At 34.7% G+C, this 24,734-nt stretch overlaps 1 protein-coding gene across 1 annotated transcript in view; it reads right to left on the reverse strand.

Annotated features, from left to right (window-relative positions):
- The window catches only part of LOC145507884 (uncharacterized), a 542,600-nt gene that overhangs the window by 447,748 nt on the left and 70,118 nt on the right, over nt 1–24,734 (reverse strand). The window contains exon 2 of the mRNA XM_081495372.1: nt 14,676–14,784. Coding sequence (XP_081351498.1) covers nt 14,676–14,784 — 109 coding nt within the window. The remainder of the gene's footprint in view (nt 1–14,675; nt 14,785–24,734) is intronic.

Consider the following 24,734-nt stretch of genomic DNA (forward strand, 5'->3'; position numbering starts at 1 on the left):
GGCTATGGTTAAAAAAAATAGTTATAAGTTAATCACTGATTTAAGGCATATGTTCTACTCTGGGCTACATAACTATAGTGTAGAATTATAACTCAGACTTCAATAGGCCACTGAATATCAGGCAAACTATTTCAAGATGATGTGTAAAAAAGTAGAAGTAGATTAAACGAGCATGATCATATTACTGCCTTTTACTTGCTATAAAGTGGTATTTGAAGATGAGTTAGGCATCCTTTAAGCCCACAGATTTTGGCAAACGCATTATAGGTAAAGAAGGCAAATCCAGATGCCAAGTATCCGTTTCTGTGAGAAAAATAACAGTGTCACTCCTTCCATGATAGATATAGCCCAATGTAATTAACATGACACAGTGCCTGGTTAATTCTTTGAGGAAATGAAAACATCATGAGATTCTGTTGGCCTCTTCTTTTACCAAGCAGGCCACTTTGCAATGTTTATTGTCAGATTAGCTTCATTAAGTGAAAGGCTATGGTGTTGAACCCACAATTAAGCTCGATCTCTGATACTCTGAGCACTTTATTCATGAGCTCATTGGAAAAAAAAAAAAAACTGGGTTGGCTGGAGGGAGAGCCACTGAATGAGTCTTCTAATATACCTTAATTATAAACGCCTTAATTATTCTCTTCTGCTAAGAGACTGATCTTTGGTCAGCCTTCATGAGTGGCACAAACATCCTCATATCCTTGACCATTCAGAAATGTCTATCCACATATATATTTCCTCAGTCATCCACCTCACCAATTTTCAATTATCTTCTTTACAATCTCTGACCATTCATCCAAACCACCAGCCACTGTTTATGAATATCTGTATATCTCTAACTCTAGCTATCTCTTCTTTTAGGAAAAATTAACAATGCAGCACACTATTTGAAGTTCTGTCCAGTGGAAGAGTTTGCCTTCATCACTCTCTTTTAAGACCACCCTAAAGTTGGGCTGCAGACATATATTTTTGGACAGGGAGGCCTGGCATGTTGCAATTCATGGGGTTGCAAAGAGTCGGACACGACTGAGCAACTGAACTGAACTGAACTGAACCCTCCATTATCATTTGTAAATAAAAACTCATATTTTTTCCTCATTTAACTGGATAACATAGAATACCCTAAGAGGCCATAGTGTAGGCTGAGAGATAGGAAGCAATGTAACAGGGCCTATTTGAGATGGACTTAAACTAAAACTCTCTTTCTAACCGACTTCCATAGTTCCCAACTCTGTTGGTGGACCATGAAGATTTAGGTATTAATGTCAGATCAAAACATGTTTAGTGATCACCATAAATTATGATAATTTCTCTACTCCATATAAAGACTGGGAGAAATGGCTTCAAGTAGCATAGGAGAAGGCTAGGAGGAAGAGAACGTTTTAGCTGTGTAGCACGGTCTTTCCTCTAAGCGACTGAACCTCCATTTGATTCAAAGAACACTGGCACTGTGAAATGGTACAATCAGGGAACTGGTTGAGTAGCCAAAATTCCCTACAGTGGTGATTCAAGTCATATTTCTATTCACTAGACCTAGAGCTTTTCAACTCACACAAATCAGTGAAATCTTTAACAGGCTGTCTATCTGTGGAAACTTGGTACATTAGTCAATGCCAAATATATCTGCAGATGAGACTATTTTAGATTATTCCTTTGACTCTGTTTATCCATAAAATTAACAGCACCTATGTCTTTGATGATTTAGAACCTCCACTTGGCTATAGTCACTTTGGAATCTCATCATCCCTATTGCATACAGGGATTGTGGTTTGACAGTAGCATTTCTCATATTTATTTATATGCTACAGAGAATAACCACAACAGCTCTTCAAGAATAAAGAGCTATAACACAGCTCTTCAAAGTTCCCCTCATGAAGGAGTGTCTTCTGGATCCTTCTGGGGTATAAGCTAACAAACTAGTAGGCAAATTTTACATGACAAATTTTATTTAGCATGCCAGTCTCCTTAAAACCTTGGGCAACTTCATCTACAATATACCCCCAAAAGTTCTGGCATTTCCTTTTTCTTTAGGGTAAGCCACATTTACATCCACAAATCAGTCAACATGAAACAGAGCCACTACTTTCTGTTTGAGCTAACTGATTCAGTTGAGAACCTCATATCAATAAATTTATCCCAAGCAAACATTATATTCTTTCCAACTGAATCCAGGACCCTTAGGAAAAAATTTCCACATATTCTCTCCCATAATTTTTTTTTGTCATAAGTGTCTGTCATAAATTGGGAAAATAAAACAATTAGATTGGTGTGGATTACAGTACCAATGGTTCATACTTTGTAATTAATTCTCCAGGACCAACTGGACTTAAGTCTAGTTATATATCTAGAAGCTATGAACTTCCTGAAGAGGATCAACAGTCCCTTAAAAACATACAAGATCTTCAGGCATAAGAAGACTAACTTCTGACAAAGAAGGAACAGCTATTCTTACAATGAAATGAGGCTCAGTAGAAATTAAGAGATTAAGTCCCCCAGCTTCAACAAATTCTGCCTGTATGTTCCTATTCCAGTTTTCAGAAACTAAGTCCTTCTCAATCAATTACATCTAATATAAGGGATCCTATTACCAGGAGAACTCAATTTCCATTGCAAGTCAGCTATATACCCTGATCTCATGATTTCATTTCTACAAGTTCTCCACTGTATTTATAACCAAACAACCAACTCAATTTTATTGTTTATTTTCACTAAAATATTTCAAGGCAGCCACTACTTGTCATGCACTCTTCCTCTTTCCAGGTGTCTACAGGTGATAATTCTGGGTAACTGCGTCATTACGGCATGACAAGACTACCAGAGTCTACAGATGGAAACAACGGCAGTTGGAAACTGAGGCAGTTTGGAATAATCACGCTTTACTGACTTTTTTCTGACAGGTAAGTGGGTAACGGAGGTAGAAGCCTTTCTGAAGAACAGAACAGAATTCCTTATTTACGATTATTCATTGAGTGGAAAACTGATTTATTTTTCACGAAAATAGAGCACTCAGATAGACTACTGATTAATTTGTTTCATCAGCTACAGAGATCAAACTCTCAGCATTTATTTTTACACCAAAATAAAATTATCTCTTTCATGTGTTAATTTTTGTGTCAGCTTAGTCTAAATGCCTTAAGAAAAGTACATCTTGTATCTTTTACCAGTTAAGAAAAAAAGCGGCTATTTGGTCCCAGTTAAATCTGACAAGAAAGAGGCTGATTAGGAATGTTACAGGGCACCTGCTGTTTAAATCGGTTCTACTGAGATGGATGAAACTGGAGCCCATTATACAGAGTGAAGTAAGCCAGAAAGAAAAACAACAATACAGTATACTAATGCATATATATGGAATTTGAAAGATGGTAACGATAACCCTATATGCGAGACAGAATAAGAGACACAGATGCATAGAACAATTTTATGGACTCTGAGGGAGAAGGTGAGGGTGGGACGTTCTGGGAGAATAGCATTGAAACATGTATATTATCATATGTGAAACAGAACACCATTCCATGTTCGATGCATGAGACAAGGGCTCAGGGCCGGGGCAATGGGATGACCCAGAGGGATGGGATGGGGAGGGAGGTGGGTGGGGGGTCCAGGAAGGGGAACACATGTAAACCCATGGCTGATTCATGTCAATGTATGGCAAAAACTATTACAATATTGTAAAGTAATTAGCCCCCAACTAAAATAAATAAATTTATTAAAAAAAAAAAAAAGAAAAACTGTGGATTCCTATTGCCTTGAGTCATGCAGTCAGTAAACACTTGTGGGTTTTTTGTTTTTTTTTTCCATTTTTTTTAAAGACAACATTTAGAGAGACCACAGATTTTAAAACTTCAGAATGGTCATAATTTAAAAGGGAAATAAAACACTACCACCAACAACAACAAACAGTAACAAGATTGACACCAGTCAGGAAAGTCTTCAAAACAGAACAGTCTTTTGGCAGCACTGTCAGTTTTCTTGTTCTGAAATAAATGGGGGTCTACTGCTGAGATGGCAGAGAAACACTTCATTACCCCCCTGAGTCCTGGATGACTGACTAAATAAATTGATAATAAATTGATTACACTGGATATTTCTCTGTTTACAGTTAAACATAGTGAAATGCCAGCTAGGCAATCTTTGATGCAGCCAGCAAAGTAAGGCTAGTTTGGGACACAGAGAAATTCTACTGCCTGTGGTTACTCTCCACTGGTTCAGAACAGAAGAAATCAGTTAGGAATCACAGAGGGAAACTGAAGTACTAAATTCCATTTGGTTTCAAAGTTGGGGGGGAAAAACAGTGTTAGTTACCAAGAAAGGAAGAGCATATAGAATTCAGAGTGGCTGCACCAAAAAAGACTTGGGAGATTACTGAAGCTGATAAAGATGAGGGCTTCCCTGATAGGTCTGTTGGCAAAGAGTTCTCCTGCAATGCAGGAGACCTCGGTTCAAACCCTGGGTCAGGAAGATCCACAGGAGAAGGGATAGGCTACCCACTCTAGTATTTTTGGGCTTCCCTAGTGGCTCAGCTGGTAAAGAATCTTCCTGCAATGCAGGAGACCTGGGTCTGATCCCTGGGGTCCATGGGGTTGAGCCACTAGGTACCCTTATAAGGATATTTTGCCCAATTTAGTGGAGGGGTACCTAATTTCAAGATTTCTAAGCTAAAAATAAATTTAAATTTTAGTCATATGAAATCAAATTAAACTACTAGAAAAAATTATTTACGATGATAGAGCCCAAAGAATGAATACATTAGAAATAGTTGAATAAACAGGTGGGTTCATGGAAGAAATAATTTCATATTTTTTTGACAAGTAGACAGGTAGTCTAAATGTTAAGGTCACTGACTTTAGGGTCAGACTAATTTGAGTTTGAATCCTAGCTACATACCTCCTACTACCTACATGACCTGAGCAATTAACTTCCCTACTTCCTGCTGAAAATACTGGTGGTTACTGGTTATATGGCCCATTAAGAGTTATTGTAAAAGTTAAATAATCAAATGCATAAAAGGAACTTAACTCTGTATTCACATTGAATACACTCCTACCCTCACATCTGTTTGGTCCCAAACCTTAGTATTTACATATAGGTTGATCTATTTGTCTTCCATTTGCTACTAAATGAGATGATTTCTTAGTTAAAATTTTAGTAAATTATAGATTGATGTTATACTGCATCCTAGTAACATTAAGGCATTAAACATTAATAATAATAAGTACTAATAAATAATAATTAATATATAATAACAATAATAATTGGAGGCACAATCATCTAACAGGCAGCAAGTTTGCAGAATCAAACTTTTCAAGAAATCATTACTCCTTACTGGTAATGAACTCTACCATTATCTCAGAAAACTCCCTTCTCTTCTCTCCAGAGGACACTTTATGTCTTTTCAGTCAGGGAATTTCTGACACTTCAAGAAAATCTCTTCAATTTTGGTCTTCTCTTTATGGGAAATGATTGTTTCAAATTATCTGTGCTGGGATGTAAAATAAGTTTTTAATTAATTTTTGGAATAAATTCTTGCAGGCCCACAGTGAATAAGTCTCAGAGAAGGTACTTGTGTAAGAAATACTGATGAGACTCCCTGGGCATCTGCATATTTACTGGATTAAGTAGCTAGGCTTCAAGTATTTCAGATATAAATACATAATAGTATCTAAATAGCATTATTCAACCCAGAACTTTAACATAGCAGAAGGTATTACTGACAAATACTGTGTTCATACTTAGTAATAAAACCATAAGTTGGTACTACGTATAAATACATAGCTCAGTTGGTAAAGAATCCACCTGCAATGCAGGAGACCCCGGTTCAATTCCTGAGTTGGGAAGATTCCCTGGAGAAGGGATAGGCTACCCACTCCAGTATTCTCAGGCTTCCCTTGTGGCTCTGGTAAAGAATCCGCCTGCAGTGCGGGAGACCTGGTTCGATCCTTGGGTTGGGAAGATCCCCTGGAGAAGGGAAAGGCTACCCATTCCAGTATTCTGGCCTGGAGAATTCCAGGGACTATACAGTCCATGGGGTCTTAAAGAGTCAGACATGACTGAGTAACTTAATATATTCTACATGCCGGGTGCTAAGTCACTTCTGTTGTGTCCAACTTTGCAACCCTGTGGACTGTAGCATGCCAGGCTCCTCTGTCCATGGGACTCTCCAGGTAAGAATACTGACTGGAGTGTATGGCTGTCCTCCTCTAGTGGATCTTCCCAACCCAGGGATTGAATCTGCATCTCATTATGTCTCCTGCTATGGTAGGCAGGTTCTTTAACATCCTACAGGGCTGAACTGTCCTATATGGCAGCTACTAATCCAGTGAAGCTACTGAGTACTTTTGAAATGTGGCCAGCTCAATTGACATGCTCTTTAAGTATAAAATACACTTCAGATGTTGAAGACTAAAAAAAAAAATTCCAATAATTTTTTTAACCATTTATTACATGTCGAAATGGAGAAGGAAATAGCAACCCAATCCAGTGTTCTTGCCTGGGAAATCCCATAGACAGAGGAGCCTGGTAGGTTACATTCCACAGGGTCACAAAGTGTTGGACACGACTGAGCAAATAACACACACACACATGTTGAAATAATGATTTCATCATTTTGAGTAAAAATATATTGTTAAAATTAACTTTTCCCTTTTACTTTTTCTATGATATCAGTTCAGTTCAGTCGCTCAGTCCTGTCCGACTCTGCGACCCCAAGAAGCGTAGCACGCCAGACCTCCCTGTCCGTCACCAACTCCCTGAGTCGACCCAAACCCGTGTCCATCGAGTCGATGATGCCGTCCAGCCATCTCATCCTCTGTCATCCCCTTTTCCTCCTGCCCTCAATCTTTCCTAGCATCAGGGTCTTTTCCAATGAGTCAGCTCTTCGCATGAGGTGGCCAAAGTATTGGAGTTTCAGCTTCAACATCAGACCTTCCAGTGAACACCCAGGACTGATCTCCTTTAGGATGCACTGGTTGGATCTCCTTGCAGTTCAAGGGACTCTCAAGAGTCTTCTCCAGCACCACAGTTCAAAAGCATCAATTCTTTGACGCTCAGCTTTCTTTATAGTCCAACTCTCACATCCATACATGACCACCGGAAAAACCATAGCCTTGACTACATGGACCTTTGTTGGCAAAGGAATGTCTCTGCTTTTTAATACGCTGTCTAGGTTGGTCATAACTTTCCTTCCAAGCAGTAACTGTCTTTTAATTTCATGGCTGCAATCACCATCTGCAGTGATTTTGGAGCCCAGAAAAATAAAGTCAGCCACTGTTTCCACTGTTTCCCCATCTATCTGCCATGAAGTGATGGACCGGATGCCAATATCTTAGTTTTCTGAATGTTGAGCTTTAAGCCAACTTTTTCACTCTCCTCTTTCACTTTCATCAAGAGGTTCTTTAGTTCTTCTTCACTTTCTGCAATAAAGTGGTGTCATCTGCATATCTGAAGTTATTTATATTTCTCTCAGCAATCTTGATTCCACCTTGTGCTTCCTCCAGCCCAGCGTTTCTCAAGATGTACTCTGCATATAAGTTAAATAAGCAGGGTGACAATATACAGCCTTGATATACGGCTTTACCTACTTGGAACCAGTCTGTTGTTCCATGTCCAGTTCTAACTGTTGCTTCCTGACCTACATACAGGTTTCTCAAGAGGCACGTCAGGTGGTCTGGTATTCCCATCTCTTTCAAGATTTTCAACAGTTTACTGTGATCCACACAGTCAAAGGCTTTGGCATAGTCAATAAAGCAGAAATAGATGCTTTTATGGTACTCTCTTGCTTTTTCGATGATCCATCGGATGTTGGCAATTTGATCTCTGGTTCCTTTGCCTTTTCTAAAACCAGCTTGAACATCTGGAAGTTCACAGTTCACGTATTGCTGAAGCCTGGCTTGGAGAATTTTAAGCATGGCTGCTGTTAAATTGAATGTTACATATGTGACTATCATTATATTGAATAGTTGTTCTGGAGAAAAAAATGTGGAGTCTAATAGCAATCATAATTTTGCATTCATTTAGGGATTTAAAACACTTAAGTAGTATAGCTAAGAAAGGTAGTTCTGGTGTATGATTTCTTCAATTCTCTCTTTCTAACCTGAAAAACCGTTGCTTCAAACTTTCCTATTATTACATTACCTTTAAAAGGCTGTATTTTTTTTCCTGAAAAATGGGTAAAGAAAAAAATTTAAAAAATTTTAAACTTTACTGACAGTGTAAGCTATTTTCTACTTGAATAGGCGCTAAAAACTTAATTCCCCCATTCAAGAGTACTATGACGTTTCTATAAAATAACAGTTAAGTTTTTCTTGGTAGATGAAACTTAGGAAGTCTTCTATTTACTGTTTCTGTCATCATTGTTATCACCACAACTGTGAATACTATGATTATTCACAATAATATCTGTCATGTATTAGATATATAAGAACTTACCGTGCTAAGCACTTTAAGTCTATTATCTCACAACAATATTGTAAGGCATTAAGTCTATTTCACAGGAAAATAAAACAAATACTTTGCTCAAGGTCACAAAACTAGTAAGTAATAGAAACACGATCTGCTGTAAAACCTGTACCTTTAACAACTACGATTTACTGTCCAATATTAGCATGGCAATAAAAGTGCTATTTGAGATACCACTCTAACTTTTGAGATGGAATAATCAAATTATCAATTGTACTTATGTTTCCATTATGAATGCCTGACTACATATCATAAAAAACAATGTTCTATTTCTACTGCTTTATGAAAAATGATTCTAATTATTTAAAATATATTTATGTTAACTCTTCTGCTTAATTCAAGTATTCACCCAGCCAGTATATTTTGAAGGCAGCACTAGGGCATTTTGGATATACATTCAATTTCTAGAGAAGCATGCTTGCTGTTGAAGTCCCTACTCAACCTGTTGAAGTCCCTACACAATCCTAACAGCTCCTCCCCATTCATTCTAATGACAAAGAACTCTCCCATGCATTTCCACGTAGCTTGGTAGAGGATAAGGTAGAGAGCAGAGTGTGTCTATGGTTGAATACCATTGAACATATGATTCAAATATTAACATTTAACTAAAACCTTATAGTCACATCCTTGTCATTACAGTTTAATACTCCCTTGTGTATAGCAATCTACAACTCTCCCCCAATCTCCCACCCTCTAACAGATATAATGTTTCTCCATTTCCATATTACAAAGTAGTATCAGTTAGATCCTCCTGGAAATCTCCACTTACAAATTTAGGTATTCATTTGTTTGCTTACTTTTGGTTTTTAAACCATTACAGACTAACAGAAACTTCGCAAGAATTGAACATTTCTGTCAGACACCTTTCCTGAGTCATTTGTGTGTAATTTGCTGATTTGATGCTCCATCACGCCTGAATATTTAACTAGAAACTTCTACATTTAAGGTGACTGTCTATAAAACCACAGCACAACTATCAAAATCTGTTAACTAGCATTACACATAAAGAAGATTATTTTCTAAAGATGAGGACAACCCAGTATCTCTTCCATCTCACATGATCTTCTTACAATGTGAGTTTCACATTCCTCGGGGAATGTATGGTTTTGGTCTGGAGGAGGAGGAAGCAGGGGAAAAAGTCTTTATTTCCTCTCCTTGTATTTGTATAGGCTCTGTGACTTCTGGATGAGAGATCTTTCTGATTCTCCAGGTACAACTGCTATTAGGATCGAGCCACTGTGCCATGAGGAAGTGAAAGCATGGACGTGGAGAGTCCACAGTGAGGTCCTGGATCTGAGCTAACTCAGAATCAACCACCAGAAATGTGAATAAATAAGCCTTCAGATGATTCCTGCTACCAACCAGCAAATCTTTTTAGCTGAAACCCCTGATACCATGGAGCAGAAAGAAACATCTTCACTGAACCCTTTTTAAAGGAAAAAGGGTATTAGGAAATCCATAGAATCCATGATCATGATAAAATCATTATCATTTTATGGAAAAATAAGATGTACAGGCTCATTTTTCAGTTCCCTACTCTAGCCTTAGAATCAATCACTTCTCCAAGGAGATCTATAAACTTTTAGTGGGAAACAGTGTTTAAAAAATGTTTGACCACTAAGTGTGTTTGTGTTTTATGCTAACCTACACGCATATCTATTTCCTGGCTTTGGCAATTTCAATTCCCTACTAACGTATTTCTCCACTATTAAAACAATAGGTGTGTATGCATGTATGTAAGATAGCTTTACTTTTTCTCTCTAGGAAATAAACAGTCTTTTTTCATAAATGTACATTTCCAATCTTTTTTCCCAACTTTGTTATTCTAAAGCAATAATTCTGTTCATTTATTAATTTATAGACATCATAATTCTGTGCAGGGCAAATACATATACACATACACTCACATACACATTTTATGCCACAGATAGCTTTACTAGCAAACTAAACAGTTAAGTACATTCTGAAAACTGAAATACCATGAGAGTCAATTGTGCAAATCTGTTTTTCTATGCTAAATGACCATACAAAACCTGAATTACAACAATATAGAATGATTTGGAATTATATTTAGACAGTCCCCTATGTCAACAGGAGAGAGTTAGATTTAGTCGATGGAATTTTAATTTTCATTAAAAATGCAGGTTTTTAACTAAGCCACATTTTCTAACAAAATTCAAGATAGGGTTATGAATATAGACGAACCTTGCTGAAAATGATATAAATAGTCAAAGACTAACGAGTAGAATTTTATGTCAAAAATAGTGTTAGGTAAAGGGGACACAGATTTAATATACATTCCCTATCTCAAGGAGTTTACTGTCTAGTGAAAAAAAGAAGCTGTATAACTAAACAAAGTACCTTATGATGAAGGCAATAGTAGTGACGCACATACAGTGGCTAGATGTGCAAAACTTCTCCCACCAGTTAGCAGGGAAAGTGTTTGATGGGAAGGAACTCCTACCAAACTCCTTGAAGCAGATCAGACAAAATCCACCTGCAGAACACTTTATAAGTAGATTTTGGGAGTATTTTTACCTCAGTGAACTGATATAAACACAGCTAAGTTGCAGAATCAGAAATATGTTCAAAGCAGCCAAGTTCATAACAAGAAGAATAATGTCAATGTCTGAGCTAGTCTCTGAAGAGCTGTTGTTTTCCTATATTTAAAAACCAGAGCTTTTAATCCCTTCAAATCATGACTGTGAATTTAAGAAGAGAGAAAGAAAAAATGGCATCATTTTCTTACCCTGAACACAGATATTATGCTAATAATTTACTCTTATCTTGCTAACATGATAAGTCTTCAGAATATATCATTTAAGGAAAACATACTTAATTAGAAATATATTTCTACACTGGCAGAGTGTGTGTAACATACTGTGTTTTTTTAAAAAGAAAGTCAACAAAATTTCTCATGCTGGTTCTCTGTTTATGGAACAAGGTGGAGAATTATAATTAACAAGTCTTCTTTATCCACATTTTTTAAAAATGTCACATTTCTTTAAACCATTTATGAATTACTCATTACTTCAATTTTGTCTGTCTCTCAGGAGTGTTGACTATATTTAGACTGACTATGTTTTAGTGCATTTTAAGATATTAAAGATAAGTAGGAAGCCAAATAATGTCTTCTACATCAAGTTAAGTCATAAATTTATTCAAAGCTGTAGATAACTTCTATTTTAAATTAGTTGTTTCATTTCATTATACTGAGTTCTAGGACAAACATCATTGGATATATACTGTAAACATTTACATTTCTTCACAATAATGGGAATCAAAATGCTAAATCCCTTTGTATGGCTCTAAATATTTGTCCCCATATGCTAGTAAATACACTCAAGGACAAGAGCAATCATTCTCAGTGTTCACAATTAGTAAGAGTTGATTAATCTAGAAAATAGGTATTTCCTATGTACAACAAGACAATGTAGAAACAAAAAAAACCTGAATATGCCATCAAGTTTTTCCCCATACACATATATAAATATATATAGATATATATAGTTATAATAATATATTAAAATATATATAGATATATAGTTACATGATAAAAATATATTAAAATATATTTAATATATTATATATATCACAAGTGTTCAGGACCTCAAAGACAGCTCTAATTCTTGCTACTTGTAAAGGACATGGTGAAATGGGAAGTCAGGATAACGTAAAGTCCTTAAAATTCAGAGTAAAGGGACTTTAGTCACCCTCAGAAAGTAACTCGCACTCCATGAAATGTCCTGGCAAAACAGAAAGCTCTTTTCCTTCTCCTTTTAATCAGACAGCTGATTAACACTGAAATTTAAAAATCTCTCTCTGATTATAATACTTTATAATTACAGCTTTGTTGTTATTGTTGTTATTCCCGGTATACTCAAGCTGTTCTTTTAATAAGGTTCTTCAGTCTTAAGCCACTATTTTGTGTTTTTCCCCCTAATCTGCTTAATCCAATTAAATTTTACTTCAATTTCTATTTAGAGTAAACTTTATGGAGTACTACTTCATCTCAATCTTCCTGAATTTTTATAAATCAGTACAAGATCAAAGATAAACAGAAATATTTGAAAGGAAAGAAAAAACATAGCATCTGAAGACTGTACCTTAAAATATAAACTTACAACAAATAAAAGGAGACAAAGCTCTGATACAAAAATATATTCAAATAATAGGAAAAAAATGTATAAACTGAACGCTATGGACACATGAATTTCAGCAAATGACAGAAAACAAATTAAGAGAGAATAAGAAAATTTGAATTAGAATATAATTAGGATATGTATCCTAGTCATATCTGGCTTACAGTTTCATCAGATGTTTACAAAGAAGGGTTTGAGCATTTTACACATAAAATCTCCTAACATTAAAGCTAAATAAGTATTTGTAGTTGCTATTATGTGATGTGCATGAAAGTGTCTATATATATTTCTGAATATATGTTACATAGTATATAAATATACAGTATAAGCAAACACTTGAATAAATAAATACACATAATACAGATATCCTTGAAATCTCCTGAATTATTTTCCAATATAAGCAAGAAGAATTTTTGAATCTGACAGACTCTGTAGCCATTTTCATATAAGATATTGAGGCCAGGGCTGGCAGGCCAAATAAGTAGCACTTCTTAAAGACTATCACTGCCCAAGAGCACTTTTGTTAGTTTGATATCATGCTTTTTATTACATATTTTTATGATATAGCTTGAACTTATTATGTTGCAGAATCATTTGGCAAAACATTTGTTCTCCATTTGCTGGTATAGTTGCATAATCCAAAAGCTGAACATGATATGCTTTTTTCTTAGCTGGTCTGAAAATCAGTCATAAGCTAATCAAAGAACTTTATCTCATAAACATCAAAGTTATCTGTTTTATGTGCTTTTACTTGCACTGGTCATTTAAGGGCTTAGACTACATTTAAAACATCTTTTTATACCCAGCACTGGGCATAATACAAAAAAAAATTAGGTCCCCAAAAAATGTTTGCTGAAGACTTAATTGAGAACCAAGTTGTTGGTTCACTTTTCTCCATATATCATTTTAAAATCAATACTACATTGATTTGAAATTGAATAAAATAAAATCATACACAATACAGATATTATCATAGTAAATGATTAGTTTTTCCTTGATTTTTTTCTATCATTATTATAATAAAGATACCAATTGCTATTGAGTATCTATTCTCTGGAAGGTCTTACTTTGCTTGCTGACCTACAGTGGACAGAATCTTGAATCTGTACTCAAAGAGCTCACAAGCCGTGTGAGAGCAATTCTAGCACAATATTTTACATTCTGAGATGGAGGTAAGGACATAGGCACAAAGGAAGTGCTCAAATTCATCTCTGTAAAGGGGATTTAAGGTCAGTTTTCAAAAGAAAATAATATCTAAAATAACATGTCTTTCTATGTCTATCCTCAGGGTCTAAAAAAGGTCAACAATTAAGAAATATTTAATGACTGCTTAACCTAAAATGATACTTTGACAATATAATATAATTTCACTATTATTCCCTGTGATGTCCTTCTTGACTAAAAAAAGAAAAGATATCTTCTCCTATACTTGAACAAACCAGGGATTATTCAGACTTAAAACAGCATCATCTGTCCTTCAACTATTAATATCCTTTCTTAAGGTAAAAAAAATTTTGTCAAGTAGGATGGAATTTGAGGTTTTTTTTTTTTTAAAAGGACTTCTTAAATGATTAGAATGAAATTAATCTGAATGTGCCATCATATAAAAATTGCCTTTCAGAAAGTTAACAAAAATGTAAATAGGATGGTATTTTGTTAATCTCATATTAAGGAAATAAATTTAAGTAAAATTGAGAAATAACCCTGCCCTCTAGTGGTGCTTGATAATGGTTAAAAATATACTGAAACACCATCATGTTGCTACAGCAAATCTTACATTTACACAAATTTGAGTAGAAACATTAAAACCTTCTATTTTACATGAAAACATTTACATGTTTAAACTAATGATTTGGGATGTTGTTGGAACATTTCAGTCCCTTCAGAATTTAGTAAAACAAATTGCCCTACATGAAAAGTGTCACCATGTCTCTGCTTGTGAATGGTATTACCAAGATTGAATTAGATTCTCGGATGCAACCATCTTCCCATTTGAATTTTGATTAAAAATTCACTATCTAAGAAAAAAGTTTACAAAGTCTCACAGTTTGTTTTTCAACCCCTTAACCAATTTACCTTGCCATCCAGTTCTCCACATTGCTCCGAGAAGCCTTCTTCACACTGTGTCTCAGCTTGAGAACTGGTAAAACCATGGCTCTCTTTACTGGCATAGAGCTCTGAAGATCTGTAAAAAGAATGTAAATTATAAACTTAGTATTTTCTTTTTTATCATTGCAATCTCTATATACTTGATTACATGTTAGATGCCATCTAAAATGCATTTCTCCCATGGGCTTTTACTACAAGAAAAGCAACATTTTTTTTTTTCAGGCAAACATAGCATAATTGTACAAACAGATTATGTTATAAAAGAAAAGACACATATACTGAAATACAAAGACAGAAACAGAAATCTAAAGTATCTGCACTTTTTAAATCAGCACATATTTTACCTTTGACTGTCATAAAAACATCAGAGCTAGTCTCTAGTTGTGGAATCAAATTAAGAACTATTTGTTATTTTAGAATAACTAAATCAATCACTCCATTTAAATGAAATAAATGTTCAAAGAGATCTACTGATTTAGCCAAGGTTGTATAGTTGATTTGTTGCCTGGTTCACTCAAAGCATTACATATATACATATAAAGTTCATTGCTCAGTTGTGTCCGATTCTTTGCAATCCCAAGGACTGTAACTCACCAGGCTCCACTGTCTATGGAATTCTCCAGGCAAGAATACTGGAGTGGGTTGCCATTTCCTTCTCCAGGGGATCTTCCTGACCCAGGGATTGAACCTGGGTCTCCATACACATAATCTTTTGGTTGAACGCTACTTTCAACTTACCACCATACCTACAAGTATGATTTTCTATGGTTCAGAATTGTGTCATATCCACATTCTCATCCCAAGAATCTCTGACTCTGTTGCCTCACAGAGCAATTGATAAGGAAGATGGAAGGATTATTTTGGAGTAGGTCCAATGTAATCACAAAGTGACTATTAGGGAAAAGCGGGAGGATCAGAACCAGAGAAGAAATGGTGACAAATGACAAGTGCAGGGGAAAGAGAGAGAGAGGGATATGGAAAGTACTGCTCCTTGAAGATAGGGTCATGAGCCGAGGAATGTAGGAAGTCCCTCAAAACTGGAAAAAAGAAATCTCACCTCAAGCATTCAGAATGAACGTGGTCTTGCCAACCCATTTTAGACTTCTGACCTGAAGAGTTTAAGATAAATCTGTGTTGTTTTATACCAGTAAAATTTGCTGTAATTTTTTACAGAAGTAATAGAAAACTAATACAACCCTAGATTACGAATTCCATGACGTCTGGAATTATTCCTTCTCTTTTACTTAGTCCATTGATCGTCAAAGTATGGTGCCTGAATTCAGTCTCAGCATCATCTGTGAGTGTGTATGTGCATTAGTAGCTCAGTCCTATCTGACTCTTTGCAACCTCATGGCCTGTACTCTGCCAGGCTTCTGGGGACTTACTAAATGGTAACTAAACCATTCCAATCTAGAAAAAACTACTCATAGACACCAATACAGGGGCTCAGAAATCTGTGTTTTGAGAAGCCTGCTAAGTGACGAATGCTAAGTTTGTGAACCACTGACTTATAAAAAGTATTTCCTTTACAGAGTAGAGGAAAGAACACAGAGTAAGGAGATAAATATATATTTGGATACATAGAATTACTGAATTTTATATCTAACAATCAATACCTTGGCTGTCACTTCTCAATATTGTTAATTGATTAATACAGTTTAAGTATTCCAAAAGACTTCTTAAATGAAGAAATAGGAAACATAAAAATTCCCCTCTCTACCATGCACTTTCCCATTAAGAAGAAGAAATGGGACAAAGAAAGAAGTTAAATCTGGAGCAGCTGGTGGAATACTGTAAATACTTCCTGATCTACCAAAATGAGACTGGGAGATAGGTGAGAGTGGAAAATTTTTTTCATTAATAATATGTGTATTAAATGCATCAAATTAATAAATTAAGGTTTCAAAGAATAACATAGTTCTATTTTTGGTTCTTTTTAAATATATAGGTATATGTGAAAATACTCTCTATGAAACACTCAACCACACAGAAAGAAACAAGAAAACTAAAAATAACTCATCCCAGTCATCACTTTCCCAGAATCCTCACTCTGGCTGTAACCATCCTTAATGGTTTTACAGTTTTAAGTGCATGTTAAGGATTATGAATTTATATCAAAGGTCACTCTTAACACTCACTAATCCTCCCACCTAAAGGAATGCACTCATGTTTGAAGATTTATTATCTCTATAAAGGTAATATAGCTATTGTGCATGAATAAAATAATTTTATAAGGAAATAGAATGTTTATGTGTATGTTTATATGTATAAAATAAAATATATTCACACAATACAATATATGCATATTATATAGGGCTTCCCAGGTGGCGCTAGTGGTAAAGACCCCGCCTGACAATGCTGGCAGGCCTGGCAGGGTACAGTCCATAGCATCGCACAGAGTCAGACATGACTGAAGCAACTTAGCCTGCAAGCATGTATATGTTATATATACATTTCTTTGTCATAAAGCTCTATTTTGCAGTATTTAGGTACATCTTATTTGTTTTATTGACTACATATTTCTCTAAATATTGGGCATCCTAAAATGTTTTATTAATGATTGCTGCGCATTTTTACTTATGATTGATGCACATTGGAATGTTCCAAGTTTTCAGAACTGTTGTACACACACACGTATGTACAGATATACATATACATTTCCCCGGTGGTTCAGATGGTAAAGAATCCGCCTGCAATGCAAGAGACACAGGTTCGATTTCTGGGTTGTAAAGATCCCCTGGATAAGGGAAAGGCAACCCACTCCAGGAGTCTTGCCTGGAGAAGTCCATGGACAGAGAAGCCTGGCAGGTTACAGCCCATGGGGTTGCAAAGAATCAGCCACAACTGAGCAACTAACACCTTAACTTTTTATACCCTAGTACAATTACATATTTCTATAGAACAGACTTATATACAAGTGTTTGAGAGTCAAAATATACTCTTATTTAATATTTGACTGAATATCACTAAACTGACTCTCAGAAAGACTTTATAAGTTTGCACTGACACAAAAGAGATAATGAAAATGAAAGACAATGGCTTATGTTTAAATTTAGGTTTAGATAGTGAATCTTAACAAAACTGAAATGTATAAATGTTTTTTCTATTTTTAAAGCACACTTCAATGATTACTTCAGTAATGTGTATTTTTAAAACTTTCCATATTTTATAAAATCGTATTTTGGTAGACTTTACAGTAGGAATGACATCTATTAGGATAATATCTTTATCCCTGAAATCCCCCAACTGTCCTAGTACCAGTACCACTTTGCCAATGGACTCTAATGTGTCAGTGAATGTTGTTATTATTATTGTGTCTGCTCACTGCATACTTTCTAAAATAATTCAAAATGGGTGCATCTACACAATCACATAAATAAATATAATTCCTCTATACACCTCTGACCGGTGTGTAATAAAGTACAAAATGCACCTTCAAAACCCAGAGGACATAAAGGAAATGTAATGTTGGATTAGATGAACTGCTAAGTGCTTAATCTGACGTTACAATTTAATTTTCAAATGAATGTTAAATGAAGGGTCTAAACGGATGGTGAACAAGAACATTAGAGTATTTTTAATATTTAGACAACAAAGATTTTTCTGTACATTATTTTGAATGCTATTTTGGAGAAATCATGGTAATTCTTCAAATAAATTAACTAATTAATTAATTTATATCAATATCTGCAGAAGGGAAGAATCTTGTCTTATAAGTTGTATGCATATTCAATATATAATTGCAAGATGAATTCCAATCAATGAAATATGTTACCAAATTCTAAACTTTATTTGAATTAAAATAGGAAAAAGGTACATTTTAAGATGGGAAAAATTTGTAACTTTTTTTTAATTTAGTCATTTAACGTTTCCCATTATAGACATTTTCCATGACTGCAGGAACCTTATTATTCTTGTTCAGTGATGTTTTATCAATGCCTAGCACATAATATGTGTTTAATAAACACCTTGAATAAGTGGAGGGTTGTATGCTCCAATAGTAACAGAGTACAATGGTCTCACCATTTTCTTACTAGTACTAACTATTATTATTAATGCCAGTTAATTTAGCAGATGGGAGATTAACCTAATCATATTTTTATTTGGAGTACTGGTGAAGTTGAACAACTTTCCATATGTTTATATATAAACATATTGCTCATGTCAAATTGTTCATATGTTTTGTCTTTATCTACTAAAGCTGTATTTTATTTATTTTTATTTTTAATTAGATTGATACTTGTCTGTATTAAACAAATTAGCCACCTATTGTTTTGAGCAGTCTGCTGTCCTTTAGTAAGTAAGGTATCTCTCTCACTGAAAGTGTTTTTAGTAATTACAAAATTAACACTTTTTACCCAGGACAGATGTCTAACAAGTCTGAGTTTAGGAAGAGGAGTACATGAAGGTTAGGTAGATATCAAGCTTCTTTTCTCCCATGCATTCCTAAACAGGACAAATAATTTACTCTTTTATATTTTGTAAATTAGTTTTAAGGGCCAATGAAAATATATAAAGCTGCAATGTAAAACCTATTCTGCAAAGGTGGAAGTTTCTACTAGAATATTTTGATCTATAAGTAAACTGAAGGCATTATTTTTTGTCAGATAAAAACACCTTGAGAAAGATGAGATCAAAATGAGGGGAAAATGCATTTTAATTACTTGGATTCTGCTAGATATAATGAGAGCTTCACTTGGGAAAGTCAGCCAATATTTTACAGAATGTAGAAATGCAATGAAATTTACACTGCCATAGATATGATTTAAAACTGCTGAGAGCCTTAATATGAAACCAAAGTAGATGCTATTTGGAAAATGGGCTATTTCAGGAAGATCTTTCTGGCACAATTAGGAGCCATTATTTCCTATTCCTTCAGGTTTGATTTCATTAGTAAAGTGAAATTCACATTGTGTTAACACATTCAAAAAGGTGGGGAACTGCTTAGGAGAGTAAGAAGTAAACACAATCCATCTGTTCATAGTCATATTTTCTAAATAATTTCATCCATAGTAGTATGTGCTAAGTTGCTTCAGTTTTATCCAACTCTTTATGACCCTATGGACTGTAGCTGCCAGGCTCCTCTGTTCATGGGATTCTCCAGGCAAGAATACTAGAGTGGGTTGCCATGCCCTTCTCCAGAGGATCTTCCTGCCCCAAGAATTGAACAGGTGTCTCTTATGTCTCCTGCTTTGGCAGGCAGGTTCTTTACCACTAGCACTACCTGGGAAGCCCTACCCATAGTAGTAGTCCCTAAGAAATCCTAACTGTATTTATCTTAACTGCATCTTCAAAAACTCTTTGGAAAGAATTTAGTCTAAATAGATCCAATTTTATGAATCCCTCTATTTTTTATCCTTAGGAAAAATAAGTATACATTTCAATAAACATTTCCAAATAGAAGAGGAAGGACAAACCCCATAAAAGTTAGTAACTTCCATTTTTCAGTAGTTTGCATATGTATGTTTAAAATCTAGTGAATATCTGGTGAGCAGTGTGACACATTAATGTACTGATAAATGATGCTTAGGATATCAAAATTCCTCCTAAAGGGAAGTTCTGGAGAAGGAAATGGCAACTCACTCCAGTATTCTTGTCTGGAAAATTCCATGGACAGAGGTGCCTGGCAGGCTACAGTCCATGAGGTCTCAAAGAGTCAAACATGGCTTAGTGACTATAGAGCAAATGGCAATTTAGCACCATTTTGTAGAAGGAAAAGCAAGGAAAGGAAGAAGAAATATTATATTGGCAGTGTGGCAGTGACAGAGGAAGGGGCAAATAAAAATAAGCTGGAATTTTAAGACACTTGTAAAACACACATGTAAAACAATGTGCTCTGGACTAGTCAGTGTGTAGCAGTTCAATCACTGACTAAGCTCTATTTTTCTGACTTTCTGAGTGGCCAGGGCCAATCTTCATTAGTCATTGTGCTCAATTCATTTATTCAAAAATTACTACATATCAATCAGTAATTGTGGGCCTTTATTTTGTCAAGTGGTACAGAAAGAAAAGACTAGATACATATTCATATTCAGATGTTTTAATTCTTTGACCCAAAGCAATTTACCTAATCCTTCAAATATCTTTACTCATGTGTGAAATAAGGAAAATTGTATCTTCCTTATAGGAGTGGTCAAAAGATTTAATGAAATAATGCATGTTAAACATTTAGCACAATACCAGGCATATGGCGACAAAAAAGTAAATGGTAGATTTTAGATGATGATGATGATGTTATGTGCTTAGGGATTGAAAATAAATAATTTACTGAACTTTCTCCCAGGCTGTAATTCATCTATCCATTCCCTTAACACTGTCTGTTGAAAACAGGAGGTTTAAATTATTGATTAAAACTAATTTATCAGTTTCCTTTCCATGGACCATGCTTTCAGTGTTATATTATTATTTATGTATTAAGTATTATTCAGTGATAAGTATTATTTGCCTAAGCCAAAATCACAGATATTTTCTCCAATATTTTTTTTCCTACAAGCTCTGAAATTTTAGGTATTATATTAGATCTATGATCCATTTTCAGTTATTTTCTTTATATGGTACAAAGTTTTTATTGAAACTTATTTTTAAGCATATGAATATCCAATTATTGTACCTATGTGTTGACAATAACTTTTATCACTTGATTGCTTTTGCACCTTTGTTGAAAATTAGTCATTCATATGTAGGGCAATTTATGTACTCTCTATACTATGTCTCATTATTCAATTTGCCTATCTTATGCCATTAACGCTGTCTTGGTCAAGGAAATTTAAAACAAATCTTGAAATCAGGTAGCGTTAGTTTTCCATCTTACTAGTTTTGGTTATTCTTGCTTATTTTCATTTACATACACATTTTAGAATCAATTTTCATCAATTTCCAAAACTAGACTTTTTTTTTTAGAGTAGTTTTAGGTTCACAGTAAAATTCTCTATATATTCTCTGCCTTTGCACATTGACAGGCTCTCCCATTCCAGCATGCTCCACCAGAGAAATAGTCACCATAGATGAACTTCAGCTGATATATTGTTATCACTCAGAATTCACATATAGTTTACATCAGGATTAATTCTTGGTGTTATACATTCTATGTGTTTTGACAAATGCATAATGACAGGTATACACCATTGTAGTATCACACAGAACGGTTTTACTGCCTTAAAGTCCTCTGTGCTTCATCTATTTCCCCTACTTTCCCCATAACCTTAATCCCGGGCAGCCACTGGTCATTTTCTGGTCGCCGTGTTTTTCCCTTTTGTACAATAGCATATAGTTGGAATTATACAATACACAGTCTTTTTAGATTAACTTCTTTCATTAAAAATATGCTTTTAAGTTTCCTCTTTCTTTTTATGGCTTGTCACTTCATTTCTTTTTAGTGCTGGATAATACCATTTTCTTGATGGAATATTTAACCATTCATGTATGGAACAACACCATAGTTGCTTCCAAGTTTGGCAGTTATAAATAGAATTTCTACAAGCATCTGTGTGTAAGTTTTTGTATGGACATAACTTTTCAAATCATTTGAGTAAATATGGGGTAAGAGTATATTTAGTTTTGTAAGAAACCACCAAAATATCTTCCCAAGTACCTGTAAGTTTGCATCCCCGCTAGCAACAAATGAGAGTTCCTGTTGCTGCACAAACTTGCTAACACTTGGTATTGTCAGTGTTCTGCATTTTGGCATTTCTAATAGGTGTAAGATTGTATCTCCTTCTTGTAATTTGCATTTCCATGATGATATTATAGATGATGTGGGACAACTTTTTATATGCTTATTTGCCATCTGTAGATGGCAGTAGTGGTAAAGAATCCACCTGCCAATGCAGGAGATGTGAGTTCCATCCCTGAGTTGGGAAGATCTCCTGGAGAAGGAAATGGCACCTTACTCCAGTATTCTTGCCTGGGAAATCCCATGGACAGGGGAGCCTCAAGGGCTACAATCCATGAAGTCACAAAAAGCTGGACACAAATGAGCATCTCAGCATATCTTCTTTGGCAAGGAATCTGTTAAGAACTTTGCCCTAATTATTCATCAGGTTGTTTGTTTTCTCATTGTTGAGTTTTAAGCATTTTTCGTACATTTTGGTCAACAGTGCTTTATCAGATATGTTTTTTTTGCCAATATTTTCTTCTAGTTCGTGGCTTGTCTCCTAAATCCCTTGTTAAGTGTCTTTCACATAGAATAAGTTTTTAATTTTAATGAAGTTCAGGTTATCATTGTTTTCTTTCATGCCTCTGGTGTTGTATCTAAAAAGTCATCACCAAACCCATCTAGATTTTCTCTTCTGATATCGTCTAGGAGTTTTATAGCTTTGCATTTTACATTTATGTCTAAGGTCTATCTTGAGTAAATTTTTAAAAATATAAAGTTTGTGTCTAGATTTACAATTTTTTCTTTTTTTTTTTTTACAGTTGAATGTCCAGTTGTTTGAGCACCATTTGTTGAAAATACTATCTTTACTCCATCGTATTGCCTTGTTCCTTTGTCAAAAATCAGTTGATGGTATTTAGATGGGTCAATTTCTTGGCTGTCTATTTTGTTTCCTTGATGTATTTCTCTATTTGTTCACCAATACCATACTGTCTTGATTCCTACAAGTTTATAGTAAGTCTTGAAGTCTCTACTGAGACTTTTACTGAGATTGAATTGTATCTATCAATTAATTTGGAAAGAATGGATATCTTGACAATATTGGGTCTTTAGACATATGAACTAGCTACAGTCCCATTTATTTAGATCTTTAAGAAAATTCACTGATATTTCATAGTTTTCAGTGTACAGGTTGTGCACAACTTATTTTGGATGTGCAAACATGAAATATGTTGAAGTTAAGTCTGATTAAAAAAAAGCAATACCTATACACTGAAAATGGCAAAACACTGCTGAGAAAATTTAAAGAAGACATAAGTAAATGGTGATATTTTTACATGTCCTGGTTTAGAAAACTCAATAAGCATATTTTTATACTATTGGAAATTATTTTTATCTCTAATCATTCATTGCAAGTATAGAGACATACAGTACATTTATGTATGTTTCTCTTATATTTTTATTATTTCTAGGAGCTTTTTGTAGTTTTCCTCAAACTTTATACCTAGCAAATAATGAAAAATTTCTGAAATAAACAGCTCTATCAATGGGTTTATTGACTAATAAAGGATCACATTATTTTGGAATTAGTAAAAATTTGTCATGATTAGAGAAAGCATTGAATCACTAGTTTTGACAGGGACAAAAGGGCTTTACTATTTAATACATGACATGCAGAACTTCCTTGGTGGTCCAGTGATTAAGAATCTGCCTGCTAATGCAGGGGACACAGATTCAATCCCTAGTCCAGGAAAATCCCACCCACTGTGGGGCAACCAAGCCTGTGCCCCACAACTACTGAAGCTTGTGTGCCTAAAGCCTGTGCTCTACAACAACAGAAGCCACTTCAATGAGAAGCCTGTGTACCACAACTAGAGAGTAGCCACAGGCAAAAATAAATAATAAATAAATATTCCTTTTAAAAATGATATGCAAATATGTCTAGAGATTCTACTTAAATGTATATTACTGAAAAATAAATAAGAGTAATATCTTAGAAAATAGATGTATACAAAAACCTCTCAAGGGGACTCTCTTTACAGTGGCAATTTTCCAACCACTATAGTACTGGCCTTGAAAAGATGATTTCTCTAGGGAGGAATGCCATGTCTGTTGGTGTTCAACTTGATAGTATTTTAAAATCTTTTAGTAACCAGTAATTATTAAATTAATTATATTAACTGTCTAGAGTTGCTAAAAAACAACTATTATTAAAATTAATATTAGTACTTCAGAGAGTTGCATAGTTTAGAAGGAGCTATCACGTATATAATCACTTCTTACTATCACAAAATTAAAGTTGTTAAATTAATTATTAGTTGTTAAAGGTATTCCTTTATACAGAGGAGAAAACTTTTGTTTACATTATTTGTCTAATATTACATATCATATGAGCCATAGCCAGTACCAAGATCCAGGTATGTTAAGAAAAT

This window comes from Giraffa tippelskirchi, chromosome 5 (assembly GCF_054371585.1).
Source record: "Giraffa tippelskirchi isolate mGirTip1 chromosome 5, T2T-mGirTip1v1.2.pri, whole genome shotgun sequence".
In the NCBI taxonomy this organism is placed as follows: domain Eukaryota; kingdom Metazoa; phylum Chordata; class Mammalia; order Artiodactyla; family Giraffidae; genus Giraffa; species Giraffa tippelskirchi.